The 21,906-nt window shown below is 40.5% G+C and overlaps 2 protein-coding genes and 3 non-coding genes across 5 annotated transcripts; 2 read left to right on the forward strand and 3 right to left on the reverse strand.

The window, feature by feature from the left end:
- On the forward strand, positions 1-2,775 carry LOC148544300 (uncharacterized). Its single transcript, XM_088498459.1, has one exon. The coding sequence runs from the start codon at positions 1-3 to the stop codon at positions 2,773-2,775; it is 2,775 nt and encodes a 924-aa protein (XP_088354585.1).
- Positions 586-689, reverse strand: LOC148544301 (small nucleolar RNA R71). The gene has a single exon (XR_015900830.1). It is a non-coding gene; the product is annotated as a small nucleolar RNA R71 (small nucleolar RNA).
- A 6,962-nt stretch (positions 2,776-9,737) lies between the features above and the next one.
- On the reverse strand, positions 9,738-9,841 carry LOC148544302 (small nucleolar RNA R71). Its single transcript, XR_015900499.1, has one exon. It is a non-coding gene; the product is annotated as a small nucleolar RNA R71 (small nucleolar RNA).
- Positions 9,842-18,910: 9,069 nt separating this feature from the next.
- LOC148544303 (uncharacterized) lies at positions 18,911-21,685 on the forward strand. Its single transcript, XM_088498458.1, has one exon. It carries the CDS (start codon positions 18,911-18,913, stop codon positions 21,683-21,685), a length of 2,775 nt encoding a protein of 924 aa, XP_088354584.1.
- LOC148544304 (small nucleolar RNA R71) lies at positions 19,496-19,599 on the reverse strand. Its single transcript, XR_015900510.1, has one exon. It is a non-coding gene; the product is annotated as a small nucleolar RNA R71 (small nucleolar RNA).
- Positions 21,686-21,906: the final 221 nt, after the last annotated feature.

Below are 21,906 nucleotides of genomic sequence, written 5' to 3' on the forward strand. Positions count from 1 at the left end.
ATGACAGGTAGGAGAGGAGAGACATCAACTCCCCCATATACCGAACCAGAGAGGACCCTTCATAGACTTAGAAGGGAAGCAAGAGGGAAGAGAGTACTGGGAGAAGAAGAATCTGAAGGAGAATCTGAGGACAATTTTGAGGAAGCTCTAGATCTCAACATGGATAGAGAAGTTCACAACCATGAGAGAGCTGATGGAAACAATGCCATTCCTGAGAGGAGGGTTCTTAGTTCATACATAAACCCAACCTCTGGGAATTGTGGTGGCAGCATTCAGAAACCACCCATTCAGGCCAACAATTTTGAGCTCAAACCACAGCTAATATCACTTGTGGAGAATCATTGTTCATTTGGTGGGAGTGCTAATGAAGATCCAAACCAACACCTCACAAAATTCCTGAGAATTTGCGACACTGTGAAGTCCAATGGAGTCCAGGAAGATGCCTATAAACTGCTTTTGTTCCCATTTTCACTTAGGGACAAGGCAGCTAAGTGGCTGGAATCATTCCCAAGGGGGAGCCTAACAACATGGGATGAGGTGGAAAGCAAGTTTCTGGCACGTTTCTACCCCCCACAAAAGGTCAATAGGCTTCGATCTGAGGTTCAGACTTTTAGACAACAAGATGGTGAAACTCTCTACGAGGCATGGGAGAGATTCAAGGATTTGACAAGGAAATGCCCACTAGACATGTTCCATGACTGGGTGCAATTGCATATTTTCTATGATGGACTCTCTTATGAATCAAGGAAGGCTGTAGACCATTCATCAGGAGGTTCATTGAACAGGAAAAAGACTGTGGAAGAAGCCATTGAAGTGATTGAGACAGTGGCTGAGAATGAGTACTACTATGCATCAGAGAGACACAACACTAAGGGAGTCATGGAGCTGAACCATGTTGATACAATCCTAGCCCAAAACAAGGTGTTTGCTAAGCAACTAGCAGAGCTCACCAGGAAATTAGAAACAAAGCAAGTGGCTGCGATACACACACAAGATCAAGAGGAAGAAAGCACTGAAGGAGGTGATTGGGAAGAGGCCAATTATGTAGGAAATCAACAAAGGCAACCATATGATCCACATTCCAACACTTACAACCCAGGGTGGAAAAACCACCCAAACTTTGGGTGGGGAAACCAGCAAAACCAACATAACAAGTCCACATACCAAAACTCCAACCAAAGATCATACCAAGCCACACAAAACACTTACTCCCAACCATCATATCATGGCCAAAATAATCAACCTACCCAACCTAATCCGAACCAACAATTTCAAGATCAATTAAACAGGATAGAAGGAAGGCTGGCAAACATGGGTCAGGATGTAAGTGAGTTGAAAAGCTTTAGGGATGAGGTGAGATCTACCTTAAGGGACCATGGTGAAAGACTAAAGAGGATGGAGTCTCAAGTAGGAGAGCTATCCCAACAAGCCCCCAAGTCCACAGCAGTGTTCCCTAGTGACACGGAAAAAAATCCTAAAGGGGAACAAAAGGGAGTGAGATGGGAAGACTGCAAAGCCATCACTATATTGAAGGAAATCTCAGAAGAAGAAGGAATCAGACCCTCAAAACAGGAGCCAGAAATCTTGAAGGAAAGTGTGGAAGAAGCTAAGCAGGAAAGTGAAACGGAGCAAGCCAAGGAACTGCAAAAAGGCATGATAGAAGCATATCAACCAAAAGCACCATTTCCTCAGAGGTTAGGAGGAGGAGAAAAAGGGAAAACCTATTCAAGGTTTTTAGAGACATTTAAGTCTCTCCATATTAATATTCCCTTTCTTGAGATTCTCCAGCAAATGCCTACACATATCAAGTATTTAAAAGAATTGTTGAGCAAGAAAAGAGTTTTGAAGGGAGGACAAACGGTAACAATGAACAAAGAATGCAGTGCCCTCATCAAGAAGGACACAGTTTCTAAGAAAACAGACCCAGGAAGTTTTCATATCCCCTGCATCATAGGGGGAACAAAAATTGATAGAGGATTCTGTGATCTAGGAGCTAGCATAAATGTGATGCCTCTAACTCTCATGAAGAGGCTACAACTGAATGAGGTGAGATCCACTGATGTAATCATACAACTAGCTGACAAAACTCAGAAGCAAGCTGAAGGGGTAGTTGAGAATGTGCTGGTTAGAGTGGGAGATTATTACTTCCCCACAGACTTCGTCATTTTGGACATGGAGGAAAGCTACCTACACCCTATCATTCTGGGCAGGCCATTTCTAGCCACTACCAGAGCGATCATAGATGTAGAACAAGGAGAGCTAATTCTGAGAATACGTGATGAACAGCTCATTTTCAAAGTTTTCAAACCTGCATCTGAGCCTGAACCAGAATCGGAAAAGCCTAAGGATGATAGTAGCCATCTATGTTTGGAGGAAAGCAAGCCAGCAACTGAAACTCTAAAACAGTCCTTGGAAGGCAAACGAGAGTTGCAAGAGTTAAAGCCACAAGAATCAATGGAAACAGATCAGAAGGATCCTCATTGCATAAGGGTCAATGAAGAAATCCTCAGGAGAAAGGGAAGAATTGTAAAGAAATTGCCAAGAGGGTGGAGAAACAAGAAAATTCCCACTGAAGGTTTCTCTCCGGGAGATAAAGTGATATCAAGCCATTATCTGCCAATTCCACCTGGCCTCAAAACCATTCCTTCCCAGCTCCCTCAAGTGTTCACAATCAGGAAAGTTCTTTCTATGGAACATTTAGAAATCATGAAGGAATCAAGTGGGGACGTTTTCATAGTGAGAGGAGAAGACATCAAGCACTACAATCCACCCTAACAAGGGACAACCGTCAAGCTAGTGACGTTAAAGAAGCGCTTCATGGGAGGCAACCCATGTTTTAATATCCTTACTTTTTTGTTGTGCATTTAATAAAGCATGGTTTCTTATGCATGAACTTGAATCCTCAGGACAACTGCTGAAAGAGTGCACTAAACATTGCATGTAAAATACAATTTGTCTCTAAGTTTGGTGTGCCTGAAGGCACCCCAAATTTTATTCAAAATGCATTCAATTTTTCATTCAAAATGCACAACCAAACATTAAGTTTGGTGTTCCTCTTTGAACACGGTTCATGAAAAGCAAGAAGTTCCTCTGGATTTCGAATTTCATGACAAGTATACCATTCGCATGTTTTAATGCTTTGGTTTCAATCACTTAGGGTAGTAAATTTGTTTAGAATCAAAGAGCCAAAGTGACTATGATTTATTAGAATTATGCACATTCATTAAGGACAACCAATATGGATTTCATGTCATCAGGAGACTTTACCAAACACTAAGTTTGGTGTCCAGTAATAAGTGTGCATACATACAAAAGTCACGGCTATAAGCTCATGAAGTCAATCATTGATTTACATGTGCAAGTACTATTCATCATTCACATGGACCGAAAAATGATAGCAAACTTGTTTGTTTGTGCAGGTACAAAAGAAAAGACAAAAATGGAGGAAAAAGACAAAGGGAGGTACGATGCTTGGTCAAAAAGAAAGTTCACAAGTCTTTGAAACTAACACATGGGAAAAGGAAGTTCTGCAAGAAAAGATAGCCACATGTACAACCTAATGCACCCAGAATACTTCCAAGAAAATGAAAAGCAATTCGTCCTTCTCCCTAATTCATATATTTACCATCAAGCCACCCTTCACAAACCACCCTAGCCGTCCATTTTTCACTCACGGGCACTATAAAGAACCACTTGGGGAACGAGTTCAACACCACCAAATCTCCTTCATGCACATTTTCTTCATCATAGCATAACTATCTCTTGCCGAAAACAACCTCACCACACTTCCAACAACACTTCTTGCTTCACCTTGTCAACTTTAGCTTGTCACTTACCCAAAACTAAAGAACCAATGGCAGCTTCATCTAGCCACAAAAGAAGAAAAGACAAGCAGCCAATGGAGGAGAACAGGGAATTCGATGCATGGAGATACAAATCAGTTTTCCATGAGATTCAAGCCGAATGGATGAGACCTAAAAGGGTACTAGCTGAGGTTCCCTTTGACCTTGAAAAGGATGAGTTCCCAGGTGTTTGGGAGAAGATCAAAAAGAGGAAGTGGGAGCTCCTGACTAAGCCAATCACTAAAATCAACATCAACTTGGTGAAGGAGTTCTATGCAAATGCAGTGAGGGAAGACTCAACCAAGAAACCCACATACAAAAGCTATGTGAGAGGGGTGGAAGTTGACTTCAGTCCCAAAGCAATCATGAAAACTCTTGAGCTGAAAAACATACATTTCAGCCAAGCAAGTTATGAAGAAAGGATGATAGGAGAACCTGACTATACAACTATTGCTGAAGACCTTTGTGCCATCAGAGCTGAATGGGTGAGAAAAACAAGAGGGGCTCCAAGAGTCTTGAGAAGGGGAGACCTAACACCGGAAGCTAAAGGGTGGTATGCAATAGTTAGGAGATCCATCCTACCCACTGCAAACTCTTCAGAAATAGTCCCTAAAAGAGCCATCTTGCTACATTGCATTATGGTGGGAGGGGAGATTAAAGTTCATAAACTCATTGCTGAACAGATACAAGAGCTTAGTGAGAAAAGTGACCCTGAATCCTGGCTCCACTTCCCTAGCACCATCATTAGACTATGCATCGATGCCCAAGTACCACTTGAAGACGAAAGACCTAATTGGCTATATCCTGGATTGGCTATAACTGCGTACAGAATGACTCTTGGCCCAATTGCTCCAAGACATACAAAAAGAAGAAATGAAGAAGGGCAACAAGCAGAAGCAGAGCAAGAAGCGGAACAAGAAGGACAGGAAGGAGAAGACGGAGAAGAAGAGCAAGAAGAGCAAGGAATTCCAGAAAGAAGACAACGAATTCCCAGAGACCCCATGGATATGAGCAGAATGCAGGAAATCATAGAAGGAATGTCTCAACAATACATGAGGTCTCAGGAGAGACAAGAGGACTTTCACTTAAAAATGATGGATATGCAAAGGAACTTTGAATCAAGATTCTTAGATCTGCAAAGGGAACAGAATTTACACTTACAGGAATCCTTCAGCCACATATGCCAACACCAAGATGCCAATGTCTTGGCAATCAAGGAAGCCACCACTTTACAGAATGCAAGATACTCAGTTCAAGCTGATTACAACATCAGTTCTCAAATCAAGCTTAACTACATAGGGGAACATCTACACAAGATGGACCCAGCATTCCCAGCTTTTGATGAGTATTTCAAAGGGAGGAAAGAAGGAGAAATAAACAAGGCAATGATCCTTGAAAAAGGAGTGGAAGAAACAATGAAAAAGGCTGGATTCTGGAAAAAGCTCATAAGAAAAGACAAAGGAAGTACAAGTGGTCAAAAAGAGGCAGGAAGCAAGAAGAAGCAGGATCCCAAGAATTAAGAAGAACCAAGCAATAAATAAGAGGTGGCCTCGTTCCTTAATAATCAAATGATAATTGGTGAATTGTCTTTATGAGCTTTCTTTCATCATAAGCCATTTAAGTGTTATGTGGAGTTTTTAGTATGAGTGTCTGTTTATTGCTTTGAATAAAGTGAATGCCTAGATGTTGGATATAACTTCACCTTCTTAAACAAATGCTTGCCATGCTTGTTCTGTTTCCAAAAATAAAAGAAAAGTTTGAACAAAAGTAACTTGGCTCAATTAGTGACAAATCAAGTAGAATTAAGTGGTGGTATGCATGCTTGATTGTTTAGTCAGATCACTGGAATTAGAGTGTAGAATTATCATTTTTTTGTGTAGAAATTGAAAACTGTCTATGGATCTTGATGAATAAATGTCTTTGGCCATGAAAAAGAAAGAAAAAGAAGAAGAAAAAGCCACTGAAAAAGGGCAACCAAAAAGCAAAAAAATTTGAGAAAATAAGCTAGGCATCAATGGTTTGAACTTCTGAGACAAATGCCTGTGGTGTTTATGTATTAAGGATATGCTTGGATGAATAGGTTCTGAGGAGTGTTTCAACACTTGGTAACTTGGGTTAACTAACCCGGGATTATCAACCAAAAGTCCATTATCAAGAGCAACCTAAATACAAAACATTTAGTCACACAAAGAGGTGCTGGGCACCAATGTCTCAAGAAGAAATGTGAACTAAAATGCCTGGAGTGGATATGTGTAGTGCACTGATAAGAAAAAGAAAATGCCAAAGGCTGGTGCAACACATGACACTAAGCAAACAAGGAGCAAAGAAGCTCTAAGAAAAAGAAAAGAAAAACAAAGAAGAGAAAAGTGCCAAGGACATAAGAGTAACAAGAGGCCATAGCAGTGTTTGATGGATACAATGAAAAAGTGATAATCTTACCTGATGAGAATGAAAAAGTGATGCTGCAACTTTCTGCATAAAACCCTTCTGATGAACTTAAAGTGCTTACTAATATAGCCAATGGGATTGCTTTCTGTTCATGCTTTTTTTTCTCAAATAACTCAGGACTTGCTTAGGGACAAGCAAGTATTAAGTTTGGTGTTGTGATGCCAAGGCATCTTAGGCTAGTTTCACTAGCAGTTTTCTATTAGTTTTAGTAGTTTTATGCATTTTCTTGAGCTTAAAGTAACCAAGAATGGTTAAATGAATAACAAAGCAATGAACCAACAGTATGATTTTGATGCAAATTCCATGAGTTTTTAGTTATATTACTTGAATGCTATGAATGGAAGATTTCTCATGAAATTTTGCAAGACTTTGATGCAATTGTTTGGATGATTTCAGGGAAGAAGAGGCTAGGCAAGGAAGCAACAAAATCAATAAAGGAAGCTTGAATATCACATGTGGAGTTTAAGTTCCAGTTTAAGCTTAAACTGGAGCTTAAACGTCAGAATCATGATTGCTAAGAAATGCTGGAACTGAAGTTTAACCTCCAGTTTAACCTTAAACTGGAGGTTAAACGCCAGAATGAAAGTCTCACCAAAGAAGCATTTCCACGTTTAACCTCCAGTTTAACCTTAAACTGGAGGTTAAACGCCAGAAGTGGGAAATTCACCATGGGAGCAATTCCACGTTTAAGCTCCAGTTTAACCTTAAACTGGAGCTTAAACGTGTTCGACACAAACTCTCACCAAAGAAGCATTTTCACGTTTAACCTCCAGTTTAACCTTAAACTGGAGGTTAAACGCCAGAAGGAAGAAAGGCACCAGGAGCATTCCACGTTTAAGCTCCAGTTTAACCTTAAACTGGAGCTTAAACGTGTTCGACCAAGTTTTCTCCTCTAGGGTTGCTCTCTCCATTTCCACGTTTAAGCTCCAGTTTAACCTTAAACTGGAGCTTAAACGTGTTCGACACCTCCAGGGCTACCTTTCCCCTCTTCCACGTTTAAGCTCCAGTTTAACCTTAAACTGGAGCTTAAACGTGTTCGACCTCCAGGGCTGCCTTTCCTATCTCCACGTTTAAGCTTCAGTTTAACCTTAAACTGAAGCTTAAACGTGTTCGACCTCCAGGGCTGCCTTTCCTATCTCCACGTTTAAGCTTCAGTTTAACCTTAAACTGAAGCTTAAACGTGTTCGACTAAGTGACCCTCCAGGGCTGCCTTCTTCCATTTCCACGTTTAAGCTTCAGTTTAACCTAAAACTGAAGCTTAAACGTGCTTCCACAAAAGGCGTCACTGGAAGTGTCTGGCGTTTAAGCTGCAGTTTAAGCTTAAACTGCAACTTAAACGCCACTCTTGGAAAAGGTTTCTGGGCCAAAAATATTGCGGTTTAAGTTAGTATTTGAGCACAAACATTAACTTAAACTTACTCTGGTATGAAACCCAATTGAATATCATGGTTTATGGGATTGGGCCTGAAGGATTGATGAGTCTGAAATTTCAATTTGTTGAGTCATGTGTCATTATTTGATTATCACTAAGTTGGCTCAATGAATGTTACAAAATTTGGATCAGCAGCCTCATCAAGATTATGGATCATAAACCCAAAGCAAAAGGAAAGCAGGGAGAGGCCTCAAAGCCCAAGAAACACAACAGAAGCTCAATATAGAAAGTGTATAAATAGGATAGAATTTAAGTTAGGAAGGACTTTTTGATCTTTTCATTTGGCTAGTTTTCATATCTTTGTAATTGAATTCAGAGCTATGACTCACTAAACCCCCTTTCATTGGGTTAGGGAGCTCTATTGTAATTCAATGAATCAATAATAGTTTATCTTCTTCTTCAATCTTTTCTCTTGAATTTTGTTAGAAAGCTTCTCGATCTAATTCCATTGGGTAGTTGTCTTGGGAAAGAAACTACCCATAATTGGAATCCTTCGGAACCTTGGGAAAGGAATGGAGGATTCATGCTAGAGAAGCTTTCTCACAGTGAATTGGATTGAGGTTTGGATGGATATTGTGACATGTAATCCTACCAAATTGTGGTTCATGAAACTGTGTGGTATAATCAGTGATCGAGCATCATCTCTTCTTATGAACATTTAAACCAAGGGATTGGGAATTTGTTTGTTTTTAGAGAGAATTGGTGAACCAAGGGATTGGGATCCAATCATATAAGATTGCCAAGCAAAATTCAATGAACGCATTGGTTGAGGAAGAGATAAACATGTTTTGATTCGGAGATCTCAATATCTCCTACAACCCAATGAATTCCCCATTTCTGATTTACCACTTTCTCTTTACATTCTGCAATTAAATTCATGCAATCACCCCCATCCCTTTTAATTTCAGCAATTTAGCTTCTCGCTCTTTAATTCATGCAATTTTACATTCCGCAATTCTCATCTAAATCTTGATTCCGCTCAACTAGAACATACTTCTAATCCGAATTGCTCACTCAACCAATCCTTGTGGGATTCGACCTCACTCTATTGTGAGTTTTTACTTGACGATAACCGGTGCACTTGCCGAAAGGAATTTTGCCGATCGTGCAATTTCCTAAATCGTAGCATAACAAGTTTATGCGCATCAAGTTTATGGCGCCGTTGCCGGGGATTGGTTTTCGATTGACAATTCTCAAATTGGAAGTTAACTAGATTGAGCATTTTTCTTGCTTTGTTAATTCAGTTCAAGTTACTTGTTGAATTTTAATTTCTGCACTCTGTTACATGCTTTCTTTCTTTATGCCTTTAAATTTAAGCAACTAACTCACTGACTCACTAACTATTTGAATTAATTCCTCAACTACTCTAACCATACTCTTCCATTAACCAAGAGTATTTCAATTGTTTGTTGCCTGTGCGGTGTTCTTGTATGACAGGTAGGAGAGGAGAGACATCAACTCCTCCATATACCGAACCAGAGAGGACCCTTCATAGACTTAGAAGGGAAGCAAAAGGGAAGAGAGTACTGGGAGAAGAAGAATCTGAAGGAGAATCTGAGGACAATTTTGAGGAAGCTCTAGATCTCAACATGGATAGAGAAGTTCACAACCATGAGAGAGCTGATGGAAACAATGCCATTCCTGAGAGGAGGGTTCTTAGTTCATACATAAACCCAACCTCTGGGAATTGTGGTGGCAGCATTCAGAAACCACCCATTCAGGCCAACAATTTTGAGCTCAAACCACAGCTAATATCACTTGTGGAGAATCATTGTTCATTTGGTGGGAGTGCTAATGAAGATCCAAACCAACACCTCACAAAATTCCTGAGAATTTGCGACACTATGAAGTCCAATGAAGTCCAGGAAGATGCCTATAAACTGCTTTTGTTCCCATTTTCACTTAGGGACAAGGCAGCTAAGTGGCTGGAATCATTCCCAAGGGGGAGCCTAACAACATGGGACGAGGTGGAAAGCAAGTTTCTGGCACGTTTCTACCCCCCACAAAAGGTCAATAGGCTTCGATCTGAGGTTCAGACTTTTAGACAACAAGATGGTGAAACTCTCTACGAGGCATGGGAGAGATTCAAGGATTTGACAAGGAAATGCCCACCAGACATGTTCCATGACTGGGTGCAATTGCATATTTTCTATGATGGACTCTCTTATGAATCAAGGAAGGCTGTAGACCATTCATCAAGAGGTTCATTGAACAGGAAAAAGACTGTGGAAGAAGCCATTGAAGTGATTGAGACAGTGGCTGAGAATGAGTACTACTATGCATCAGAGAGACACAACACTAAGGGAGTCGTGGAGCTGAACCATGTTGATACAATCCTAGCCCAAAACAAGGTGTTTGCCAAGCAACTAGCAGAGCTCACTAGGAAATTAGAAACAAAGCAAGTGGCTGCGATACACACACAAGATCAAGAGGAAGAAAGCACTGAAGGAGGTGATTGGGAAGAGGCCAATTATGTAGGAAATCAACAAAGGCAATCATATGATCCACATTCCAACACTTACAATCCAGGATGGAAAAACCACCCAAACTTTGGGTGGGGGAACCAACAAACCCAACCACAAAACCACAAACCTTACAACCATAACCAACATAACAATTCCACATACCAAAACTCCAACCAAAGATCATACCAAGCCACACAAAACACTTACTCCCAACCATCATATCAAGGCCAAAATAATCGACCTACCCAACCTAATCCGAACCAACAATTTCAAGATCAATTAAACAGGATAGAAGGAATGCTTGCAGCCATGGGTCAAGACATAACCGAATTGAAAGCTTTTAAGGAAGAAGTAATTTCCAACTTGCAAAACCAAGGAGCTGCCATCGAGAAGTTAGAAAATCAAATTGGGTATTTGTATAAGCAAATCCCTGGGCCAAGTGTTTCTCATGCTGCCAAGGCTATTGCAAGGGAAGAATGTAAAGCCATAACCCTCAGAAGTGGAAAAAAGCTAAAGGAGATCTCAAGTGAACCCACAGAGGATGAAGCAAGGAAAAATGTGAGAGACAAGGAACAAGGACAATCCTTTACACCGTCTGCAACAAGAGAAAAAGAAAAAGAGGTCCTGAAGCCGTATAAACCCAAAGCACCATATCCTCAACGTTTGATGAAAGGTGAAAAGGATGGCCAATTCTCCAGATTTTTGGAGATTTTCAAGAAGCTTCAAATCAACATCCCGTTTTCTGAGGCAATAGAGCAAATGCCACTCTATGTAAAATTCTTAAAGGAATTAATGACCAAAAAGAGAAGCTGGAGAAATGAGGAAACTGTGTTGTTGACTGAAGAATGCAGTGCCATCATTCAACACAAATTGCCTCAGAAACTGAAGGATCCAGGCAGTTTTCAAATCCCCTGCATCATAGGAGAAGTCATGGTGGAGAAGGCCTTGTGTGACTTAGGGGCCAGTATCAATTTGATGTCTCTAACAATGATGAGAAGAATGGAGATTGAGGAAGCCAAACCAACAAGAATGGCCCTCCAATTAGCAGACCGAACCTTTAAATTCCCTCATGGGATAGTTGAGGATTTGTTGGTAAAAGTGGGAGATTTCATATTCCCTGCCGATTTTGTGGTATTAGATATGGAGGAAGAAGCCGAAGCTTCAATAATTCTGGGAAGACCCTTCCTGGCTACTGCAGGAGCCATCATAGATGTCCAAAAGGGTGAGCTCACTCTTAGACTACATGATGAGCAATTGGTGTTTAACGTATTCAAGGCAATGAGCTATCCATCAGAATCACTAAAGGAATGCATGATGGTGGATGTAGTGGACATTGCAGTACAAGAAACCTTTGAGGAAACAACAAAGGAAGTGGTAGAGGAGGAGTTCACCAAGGATATTGAAGATAGTGACATCAAGGCTGCTGAAACAACCATGCCAAGCATGCCAGATAGAGTGAAAGAAGAGAAGGAAGCACCAAAACCTGAGCTCAAAGCATTGCCCCCTAATCTCAAGTATGCATACTTGGGTAGTAATGAGAGCTATCCTGTTATCATTAGCTCTGCCCTGAGCCAAGAACAGGAAGAAAAATTGATCAATGTGCTACAAACTCATCAAGACGCCATTGGATGGACCCTAGCTGATTTAAAGGGGATAAGTTCATCCATATGCATGCATAAAATCTTGTTAGAAGAGGATGCTAGACCCTACATTCAAGCTCAGAGAAGATTGAATCCCGTCATGAAAGAAGTGGTACAAAAGGAGGTCATGAAGTTATGGCAGGCAGGGGTAATCTACCCCATTTCTGATAGCCCATGGGTTAGTCCCATCCATGTAGTGCCCAAGAAAGGTGGCATAACTGTGGTGCCAAATGAGAGGAACGAACTCATACCCACAAGAACTGTCATTGGGTGGAGGATGTGCATAGACTACAGGAAGCTCAATGAAGCCACCAGAAAAGATCATTTCCCACTCCCATTCATGGATCAGATGCTTGAAAGGCTTGCAGGACATGCTTACTATTGCTTTCTGGATGGATACTCAGGCTATAATCAGATAGTAGTTGATCCTAGAGATCAAGAGAAAACATCATTTGTTTGTCCATATGGAGTTTTTGCTTATAGACGCATGCCCTTTGGATTGTGCAATGCACCTGCCACTTTCCAAAGATGCATGCTGTCCATCTTTTCAGACATGATTGAAAAATTTATTGAGGTTTTCATGGATGATTTTTCTGTGTTTGGAGATTCTTTTCCTAGCTGCCTACACCACCTTGCCTTGGTGCTTAAGAGATGCCAAGAGACCAACCTAGTATTAAAGTGGGAAAAGTGTCATTTCATGGTCACAGAAGGAATAGTCCTTGGCCACAAAATCTCGAATAGAGGCATTGAGGTGGACAGAGCTAAGGTGGAACTCATTGAAAAATTACCTCCACCAAGTAATGTCAAGGCAATTAGGAGTTTTTTGGGACACGCTGGCTTTTACAGAAGGTTTATTAGAGACTTTTCTAAAATAGCCAAACCTTTGAGTAACTTGCTTGTCTCTGATACACCCTTTGTATTTGATAAAAATTGCATGCTAGCCTATGAACTTTTGAAGCAAAAACTTTCCTCTGCACCTATCATTGCCCCACCTGATTGGAACTTACCTTTTGAACTGATGTGTGATGCATCAAACCTTGCTGTTGGGGCAGTGTTAGGACAAAGGAAAGACAATTTGGTACATGTGATTTATTATGCCAGTAAGGTCTTGAATGATAACCAAAGGAATTACACAACCACTGAAAAAGAACTCTTGGCAATAGTCTTTGCATTTGACAAATTTAGATCCTATCTCATTGGATCTAAAGTCATTGTCTTCACTGATCATTCAGCTTTAAAATACTTACTTGCTAAACAAGAATCCAAACCAAGACTTATTAGATGGGTTCTTTTGTTGCAGGAATTTGACATTGAAATCAAAGACAAGAAGGGTGTAGAGAACAAGGTGGCAGACCATTTATCAAGGATACCATGTGAAGAAGGAAGCGCACAAAGCACACATATAAATGAGTGCTTTCCTGATGAACAACTCATGGTAATTCACAAAGCACCCTGGTTTGCAGACATAGCGAACTTCAAGGCCACTGGGAGTTTGCCGTTGGAATTTAATAAGCATCAAAGGAAGAAATTGGTAAATGATGCCAAATACTTCATCTGGGACGAACCATACTTGTTCAAAAAATGTTCGGATGGCATACTTAGAAGATGCATATCAGAGGAAGAAGGAAGGGAAGTCTTATGGGACTGCCATGGCTCCACCTATGGAGGACATTTTGCAGGAGAAAGAACAGCAGCTAAGGTGTTGCAGTGTGGTTTTTATTGGCCCACTATCTTCAAAGATGCAAAGGAACTAGTGAAGCACTGCCATGAATGCCAGAAAGCGGGGAACCTGCCAAGAAGAAATGAAATGCCACAACAATTCATTCTGGAACTTGAATTGTTTGATGTATGGGGGATAGATTTCATGGGACCCTTTCCCACCTCATACTCAAATAATTACATCCTTGTGGCAGTAGACTATGTCTCCAAATGGGTTGAAGCAATAGCAACTCCAACCAATGATAATAAGGTAGTCATGAACTTCCTCAGAAAACACATTTTTTGCCGTTTTGGGGTTCCAAGAACAATCATCAGTGATGGAGGAAGCCACTTCTGCAACAAACCATTAGAGGCATTGCTTCTAAAATATGGAGTCAAACATAAGGTAGCCACACCATACCATCCACAGACGAGTGGGCAAGCCGAAATATCTAATAGGGAACTCAAAAGAATCCTGGAAAAGACTGTGGGAACTTCAAGGAAGGACTGGTCGATTAAGCTAGATGATGCTCTTTGGGCATATAGGACAGCTTTCAAAACACCAATTGGAATGTCTCCTTACCAACTAGTATATGGAAAAGCTTGCCATTTGCCACTGGAGTTGGAGCACAAGGCATTCTGGGCCTTGAAACTCTTGAACTTGGACAGCAGAGCTCCTGGAGAAAGAAGGATGTTGCAAATTCAAGAGTTGGAAGAATTCAGAGCTGAAGCTTATGAGAATGCCAAAATTTACAAAGAAAGAGCAAAGAAGAAGCATGACAGCAACATAGCCCCAAGGAAATTTGAGGAGGGACAAAAAGTATTGCTCTACAATTCTAGGCTGAAGCTATTTCCAGGGAAGCTAAAATCAAGGTGGTCTGGACCATTCCTTGTCACCAAAGTCTCCCAATATGGACAAATAGAAATCATGGAAGAAAAGTCACAACGAACCTTCACGGTGAATGGTCAAAGACTCAAACATTACTTGGGAGATGTGGAGGAGAAGGACAAGGTTAAATATCACCTCAACTGAGGCAGCTGACCGTCAAGCTAATGACGTTAAAGAAGCGCTTGTTGGGAGGCAACCCAACCTGAGGTAATACTCCCTTGCTGTTTCTTTTATTTGTTTCAATAAAAAGGTGAAGTAGTTTCTGTGCATTGCAAAGAATTAAGTTTGGTGTTTCACACCAAACAATGAATTCGTGGATCAATAATTCAAAGGGGAATGTGTGACTCTAAGTTTGGTATTCCACCATAAAGCTCAACTGAACACAACAACCTTTGAATTATATGAAAGGAACAACCATTCTAAGCAATCACAGAAATGCTTAAAATCCTTAGCAGCAACTTCATTCCAAGGAGAATTCAAGGATTCAAAGAACAGAGAAGTAAGTAGGAGACTAAGTTTGGTGTTCACACACCAACTTAAGACTCAGACACTTGCCCATACATAGTTGAGCTAACCACTCAAGTGCTTGAGAAGCAAGCAACTTCATCACTCTTTGCAGGAAAGGAAACAAGGATCTTAGAAAGAACATGAAGCAACAACTAGGAGAAGAAGGAGAAATCAGATTGTTCCTGGCAACAAAGAGAAAACAAGAAATTTCACAAGGTGGTGTTGTTCCTTGACATTTCTTTAAAATGGGTAAACAAAAGCATGCTTGTTCTGGTATAAACTGAAATTGTTGAATCTGTCTGGAATGTAAAGTTTCTAGTATGTTTGTCTGTTTAGTGCTTTGAATAAAGTGAATGCCTAGATGTTGGATATAACTTCACCTTCTTAAACAAAGGCTTGCCATGCTTGTTCTGTTTCCAAAAATAAAAGAAAAGTTTGAACAAAAGTAACTTGGCTCAATTAGTGACAAATCAAGTAGAATTAAGTGGTGGTATGCATGCTTGATTGTTTAGTCAGATCACTGGAATTAGAGTGTAGAATTATCATTTTTTTGTGTAAAAATTGAAAACTGTCTATGGATCTTGATGAATAAATGTCTTTGGCCATGAAAAAGAAAGAAAAAGAAGAAGAAAAAGCCACTGAAAAAGGGCAACCAAAAAGCAAAAAAATTTGAGAAAATAAGCTAGGCATCAATGGTTTGAACTTCTGAGACAAATGCCTGTGGTGTTTATGTATTAAGGATATGCTTGGATGAATAGGTTCTGAGGAGTGTTTCAACACTTGGTAACTTGGGTTAACTAACCCGGGATTATCAACCAAAAGTCCATTATCAAGAGCAACCTAAATACAAAACATTTAGTCACACAAAGAGGTGCTGGGCACCAATGTCTCAAGAAGAAATGTGAACTAAAATGCCTGGAGTGGATATGTGTAGTGCACTGATAAGAAAAAGAAAATGCCAAAGGCTGGTGCAACACATGACACTAAGCAAACAAGGAGCAAAGAAGCTCTAAGAAAAAAAAAAGAAAAACAAAGAAGAGAAAAGTGCCAAGGACATAAGAGTAACAAGAGGCCATAGCAGTGTTTGATGGATGCAATGAAAAAGTGATAATCTTACCTGATGAGAATGAAAAAGTGATGCTGCAACTTTCTGCATAAAACCCTTCTGATGAACTTAAAGTGCTTACTAATATAGCCAATGGGATTGCTTTCTGTTCATGCTTTTTTCTCAAATAACTCAGGACTTGCTTAGGGACAAGCAAGTATTAAGTTTGGTGTTGTGATGCCAAGGCATCTTAGGCTAGTTTCACTAGCATTTTTCTGTTAGTTTTAGTAGTTTTATGCATTTTCTTGAGCTTAAAGTAACCAAGAATGGTTAAATGAATAACAAAGCAATGAACCATCCAAACAGTATGATTTTGATGCAAATTCCATGAGTTTTTAGTTATATTACTTGAATGCTATGAATGGAAGATTTCTCATGAAATTTTGCAAGACTTTGATGCAATTGTTTGGATGATTTCAGGGAAGAAGAGGCTAGGCAAGGAAGCAACAAAATCAATAAAGGAAGCTTGAATATCACATGTGGAGTTTAAGTTCCAGTTTAAGCTTAAACTGGAGCTTAAACGCCAGAATCATGAGGGCTAAGAAATGCTGGAACTGAAGTTTAACCTCCAGTTTAACCTTAAACTGGAGGTTAAACGCCAGAATGAAAGTTTCAGCAAAGAAGCATTTCCACGTTTAACCTCCAGTTTAACCTTAAACTGGAGGTTAAACGCCAGAAGTGGGAAATTCGCCATGGGAGCAATTCCACGTTTAAGCTCCAGTTTAACCTCAAACTGGAGCTTAAACGTGTTCGACACAAACTCTCACCAAAGAAGCATTTCACGTTTAACCTCCAGTTTAACCTTAAACTGGAGGTTAAACGCCAGAAGGAAGAAAGGCACCAGGAGCATTCCACGTTTAAGCTCCAGTTTAACCTTAAACTGGAGCTTAAACGTGTTCGACCAAGTTTTCTCCTCCAGGGTTGCTCTCTCCATTTCCACGTTTAAGCTCCAGTTTAACCTTAAACTGGAGCTTAAACGTGTTCGACACCTCCAGGGCTACCTTTCCCCTCTTCCACGTTTAAGCTCCAGTTTAACCTTAAACTGGAGCTTAAACGTGTTCGACCTCCAGGGCTGCCTTTCCTATCTCCACGTTTAAGCTTCAGTTTAACCTTAAACTGAAGCTTAAACGTGTTCGACCTCCAGGGCTGCCTTTCCTATCTCCACGTTTAAGCTTCAGTTTAACCTTAAACTGAAGCTTAAACGTGTTCGACTAAGTGACCCTCCAGGGCTACCTTCTTCCATTTCCACGTTTAAGCTTCAGTTTAACCTAAAACTGAAGCTTAAACGTGCTTCCACAAAAGGCATCACTGGAAGTGTCTGGCGTTTAAGCTGCAGTTTAAGCTTAAACTGCAACTTAAACGCCACTCTTGGAAAAGGTTTCTGGGCCAAAAATATTGCGGTTTAAGTTAGTATTTGAGCACAAACATTAACTTAAACTTACTCTGGTATGAAACCCAATTGAATATCATGGTTTATGGGATTGGGCCTGAAGGATTGATGAGTCTGAAATTTCAATTTGTTGAGTCATGTGTCATTATTTGATTATCACTAAGTTGGCTCAATGAATGTTACAGAATTTGGATCAGCAGCCTCATCAAGATTATGGATCATAAACCCAAAGCAAAAGGAAAGCAGGGAGAGGCCTCAAAGCCCAAGAAACACAACAGAAGCTCAATATAGAAAGTGTATAAATAGGATAGAATTTAAGTTAGGAAGGATTTTTGATCTTTTCATTTGGCTAGTTTTCATATCTTTGTAATTGAATTCAGAGCTATGACTCACTAAACCCCCTTTCATTGGGTTAGGGAGCTCTATTGTAATTCAATGAATCAATAATAGTTTATCTTCTTCTTCAATCTTTTCTCTTGAATTTTGTTAGAAAGCTTCTCGATCTAATTCCATTGGGTAGTTGTCTTGGGAAAGAAACTACCCATAATTGGAATCCTTCGGAACCTTGGGAAAGGAATGGAGGATTCATGCTAGAGAAGCTTTCTCACAGTGAATTGGATTGGGGTTTGGATGGATATTGTGACATGTAATCCTACCAAATTGTGGTTCATGAAACTGTGTGGTATAATCAGTGATCGAGCATCATCTCTTCTTATGAACATTTAAACCAAGGGATTGGGAATTTGTTTGTTTTTAGAGAGAATTGGTGAACCAAGGGATTGGGATCCAATCATATAAGATTGCCAAGCAAAATTCAATGAACGCATTGGTTGAGGAAGAGATAAACATGTTTTGATTCGGAGATCTCAATATCTCCTACAACCCAATGAATTCCCCATTTCTGATTTACCACTTTCTCTTTACATTCTGCAATTAAATTCATGCAATCACCCCCATCCCTTTTAATTTCAGCAATTTAGCTTCTCGCTCTTTAATTCATGCAATTTTACATTCCGCAATTCTCATCTAAATCTTGATTCTGCTCAACTAGAACATACTTCTAATCCGAATTGCTCACTCAACCAATCCTTGTGGGATTCGACCTCACTCTATTGTGAGTTTTTACTTGACGATAACCGGTGCACTTGCCGGAAGGAATTTTGCCGATCGTGCAATTTCCTAAATCGTAGCATAACAAGTTTATGCGCATCAAGTTTATGGCGCCGTTGCCGGGGATTGGTTTTCGATTGACAATTCTCAAATTGGAAGTTAACTAGATTGAGCATTTTTCTTGCTTTGTTAATTCAGTTCAAGTTACTTGTTGAATTTTAATTTCTGCACTCTGTTACATGCTTTCTTTCTTTATGCCTTTAAATTTAAGCAACTAACTCACTGACTCACTAACTATTTGAATTAATTCCTCAACTACTCTAACCATACTCTTCCATTAACCAAGAGTAGTTCAATTGTTTGTTGCCTGTGCGGTGTTCTTGTATGACAGGTAGGAGAGGAGAGACATCAACTCCTCCATATACCGAACCAGAGAGGACCCTTCATAGACTTAGAAGGGAAGCAAGAGGGAAGAGAGTACTGGGAGAAGAAGAATCTGAAGGAGAATCTGAGGACAATTTTGAGGAAGCTCTAGATCTCAACATGGATAGAGAAGTTCACAACCATGAGAGAGCTGATGGAAACAATGCCATTCCTGAGAGGAGGGTTCTTAGTTCATACATAAACCCAATCTCTGGGAATTGTGGTAGCAGCATTCAGAAACCACCCATTCAGGCCAACAATTTTGAGCTCAAACCACAGCTAATATCACTTGTGGAGAATCATTGTTCATTTGGTGGGAGTGCTAATGAAGATCCAAACCAACACCTCACAAAATTCCTGAGAATTTGCGACACTGTGAAGTCCAATGGAGTCCAGGAAGATGCCTATAAACTGCTTTTGTTCCCATTTTCACTTAGGGACAAGGCAGCTAAGTGGCTGGAATCATTCCCAAGGGGGAGCCTAACAACATGGGACGAGGTGGAAAGCAAGTTTCTGGCATGTTTCTACCCCCCACAAAAGGTCAATAGGCTTCGATCTGAGGTTCAGACTTTTAGACAACAAGATGGTGAAACTCTCTACGAGGCATGGGAGAGATTCAAGGATTTGACAAGGAAATGCCCACCAGACATGTTCCATGACTGGGTGCAATTGCATATTTTCTATGATGGACTCTCTTATGAATCAAGGAAGGCTGTAGACCATTCATCAAGAGGTTCATTGAACAGGAAAAAGACTGTGGAAGAAGCCATTGAAGTGATTGAGACAGTGGCTGAGAATGAGTACTACTATGCATCAGAGAGACACAACACTAAGGGAGTCATGGAGCTGAACCATGTTGATACAATCCTAGCCCAAAACAAGGTGTTTGCTAAGCAACTAGCAGAGCTCACCAGGAAATTAGAAACAAAGCAAGTGGCTGCGATACACACACAAGATCAAGAGGAAGAAAGCACTGAAGGAGGTGATTGGGAAGAGGCCAATTATGTAGGAAATCAACAAAGGCAACCATATGATCCACATTCCAACACTTACAACCCAGGGTGGAAAAACCACCCAAACTTTGGGTGGGGAAACCAGCAAAACCAACATAACAAGTCCACATACCAAAACTCCAACCAAAGATCATACCAAGCCACACAAAACACTTACTCCCAACCATCATATCATGGCCAAAATAATCAACCTACCCAACCTAATCCGAACCAACAATTTCAAGATCAATTAAACAGGATAGAAGGAAGGCTGGCAAACATGGGTCAGGACGTAAGTGAGTTGAAAAGCTTTAGGGATGAGGTGAGATCTACCTTAAGGGACCATGGTGAAAGACTAAAGAGGATGGAGTCTCAAGTAGGAGAGCTATCCCAACAAGCCCCCAAGTCCACAGCAGTGTTCCCTAGTGACACGGAAAAGAATCCTAAAGGGGAACAAAAGGGAGTGAGATGGGAAGACTGCAAAGCCATCACTATATTGAAGGAAATCTCAGAAGAAGAAGGAATCAGACCCTCAAAACAGGAGCCAGAAATCTTGAAGGAAAGTGTGGAAGAAGCTAAGCAGGAAAGTGAAACGGAGCAAGCCAAGGAACTGCAAAAAGGCATGATAGAAGCATATCAACCAAAAGCACCATTTCCTCAGAGGTTAGGAGGAGGAGAAAAAGGGAAAACCTATTCAAGGTTTTTAGAGACATTTAAGTCTCTCCATATTAATATTCCCTTTCTTGAGATTCTCCAGCAAATGCCTACACATATCAAGTATTTAAAAGAATTGTTGAGCAAGAAAAGAGTTTTGAAGGGAGGACAAACGGTAACAATGAACAAAGAATGCAGTGCCCTCATCAAGAAGGACACAGTTTCTAAGAAAACAGACCCAGGAAGTTTTCATATCCCCTGCATCATAGGGGGAACAAAAATTGATAGAGGATTCTGTGATCTAGGAGCTAGCATAAATGTGATGCCTCTAACTCTCATGAAGAGGCTACAACTGAATGAGGTGAGATCCACTGATGTAATCATACAACTAGCTGACAAAACTCAGAAGCAAGCTGAAGGGGTAGTTGAGAATGTGCTGGTTAGAGTGGGAGATTATTACTTCCCCATAGACTTCGTCATTTTGGACATGGAGGAAAGCTACCTACACCCTATCATTCTGGGCAGGCCATTTCTAGCCACTACCAGAGCGATCATAGATGTAGAACAAGGAGAGCTAATTCTGAGAATACGTGATGAACAGCTCATTTTCAAAGTTTTCAAACCTGCATCTGAGCCTGAACCAGAATCGGAAAAGCCTAAGGATGATAGTAGCCATCTATGTTTGGAGGAAAGCAAGCCAGCAACTGAAACTCTAAAACAGTCCTTGGAAGGCAAACGAGAGTTGCAAGAGTTAAAGCCACAAGAATCAATGGAAACAGATCAGAAGGATCCTCATTGCATAAGGGTCAATGAAGAAATCCTCAGGAGAAAGGGAAGAATTGTAAAGAAATTGCCAAGAGGGTGGAGAAACAAGAAAATTCCCACTGAAGGTTTCTCTCCGGGAGATAAAGTGATATCAAGCCATTATTTGCCAATTCCACCTGGCCTCAAAACCATTCCTTCCCAGCTCCCTCAAGTGTTCACAATCAGGAAAGTTCTTTCTATGGAACATTTAGAAATCATGAAGGAATCAAGTGGGGACGTTTTCATAGTGAGAGGAGAAGACGTCAAGCACTACAATCCACCCTAACAAGGGACAACTGTCAAGCTAGTGACGTTAAAGAAGCGCTTCATGGGAGGCAACCCATGTTTTAATATCCTTACTTTTTTGTTGTGCATTTAATAAAGCATGGTTTCTTATGCATGAACTTGAATCCTCAGGACAACTGCTGAAAGAGTGCACTAAACATTGCATGTAAAATACAATTTGTCTCTAAGTTTGGTGTGCCTGAAGGCACCCCAAATTTTATT

Source organism: Arachis ipaensis, chromosome B9 (assembly GCF_059453495.1).
Source record: "Arachis ipaensis isolate K30076 ecotype BB chromosome B9, ASM5945349v1, whole genome shotgun sequence".
Classification (NCBI taxonomy): Eukaryota; Viridiplantae; Streptophyta; class Magnoliopsida; order Fabales; family Fabaceae; genus Arachis; species Arachis ipaensis.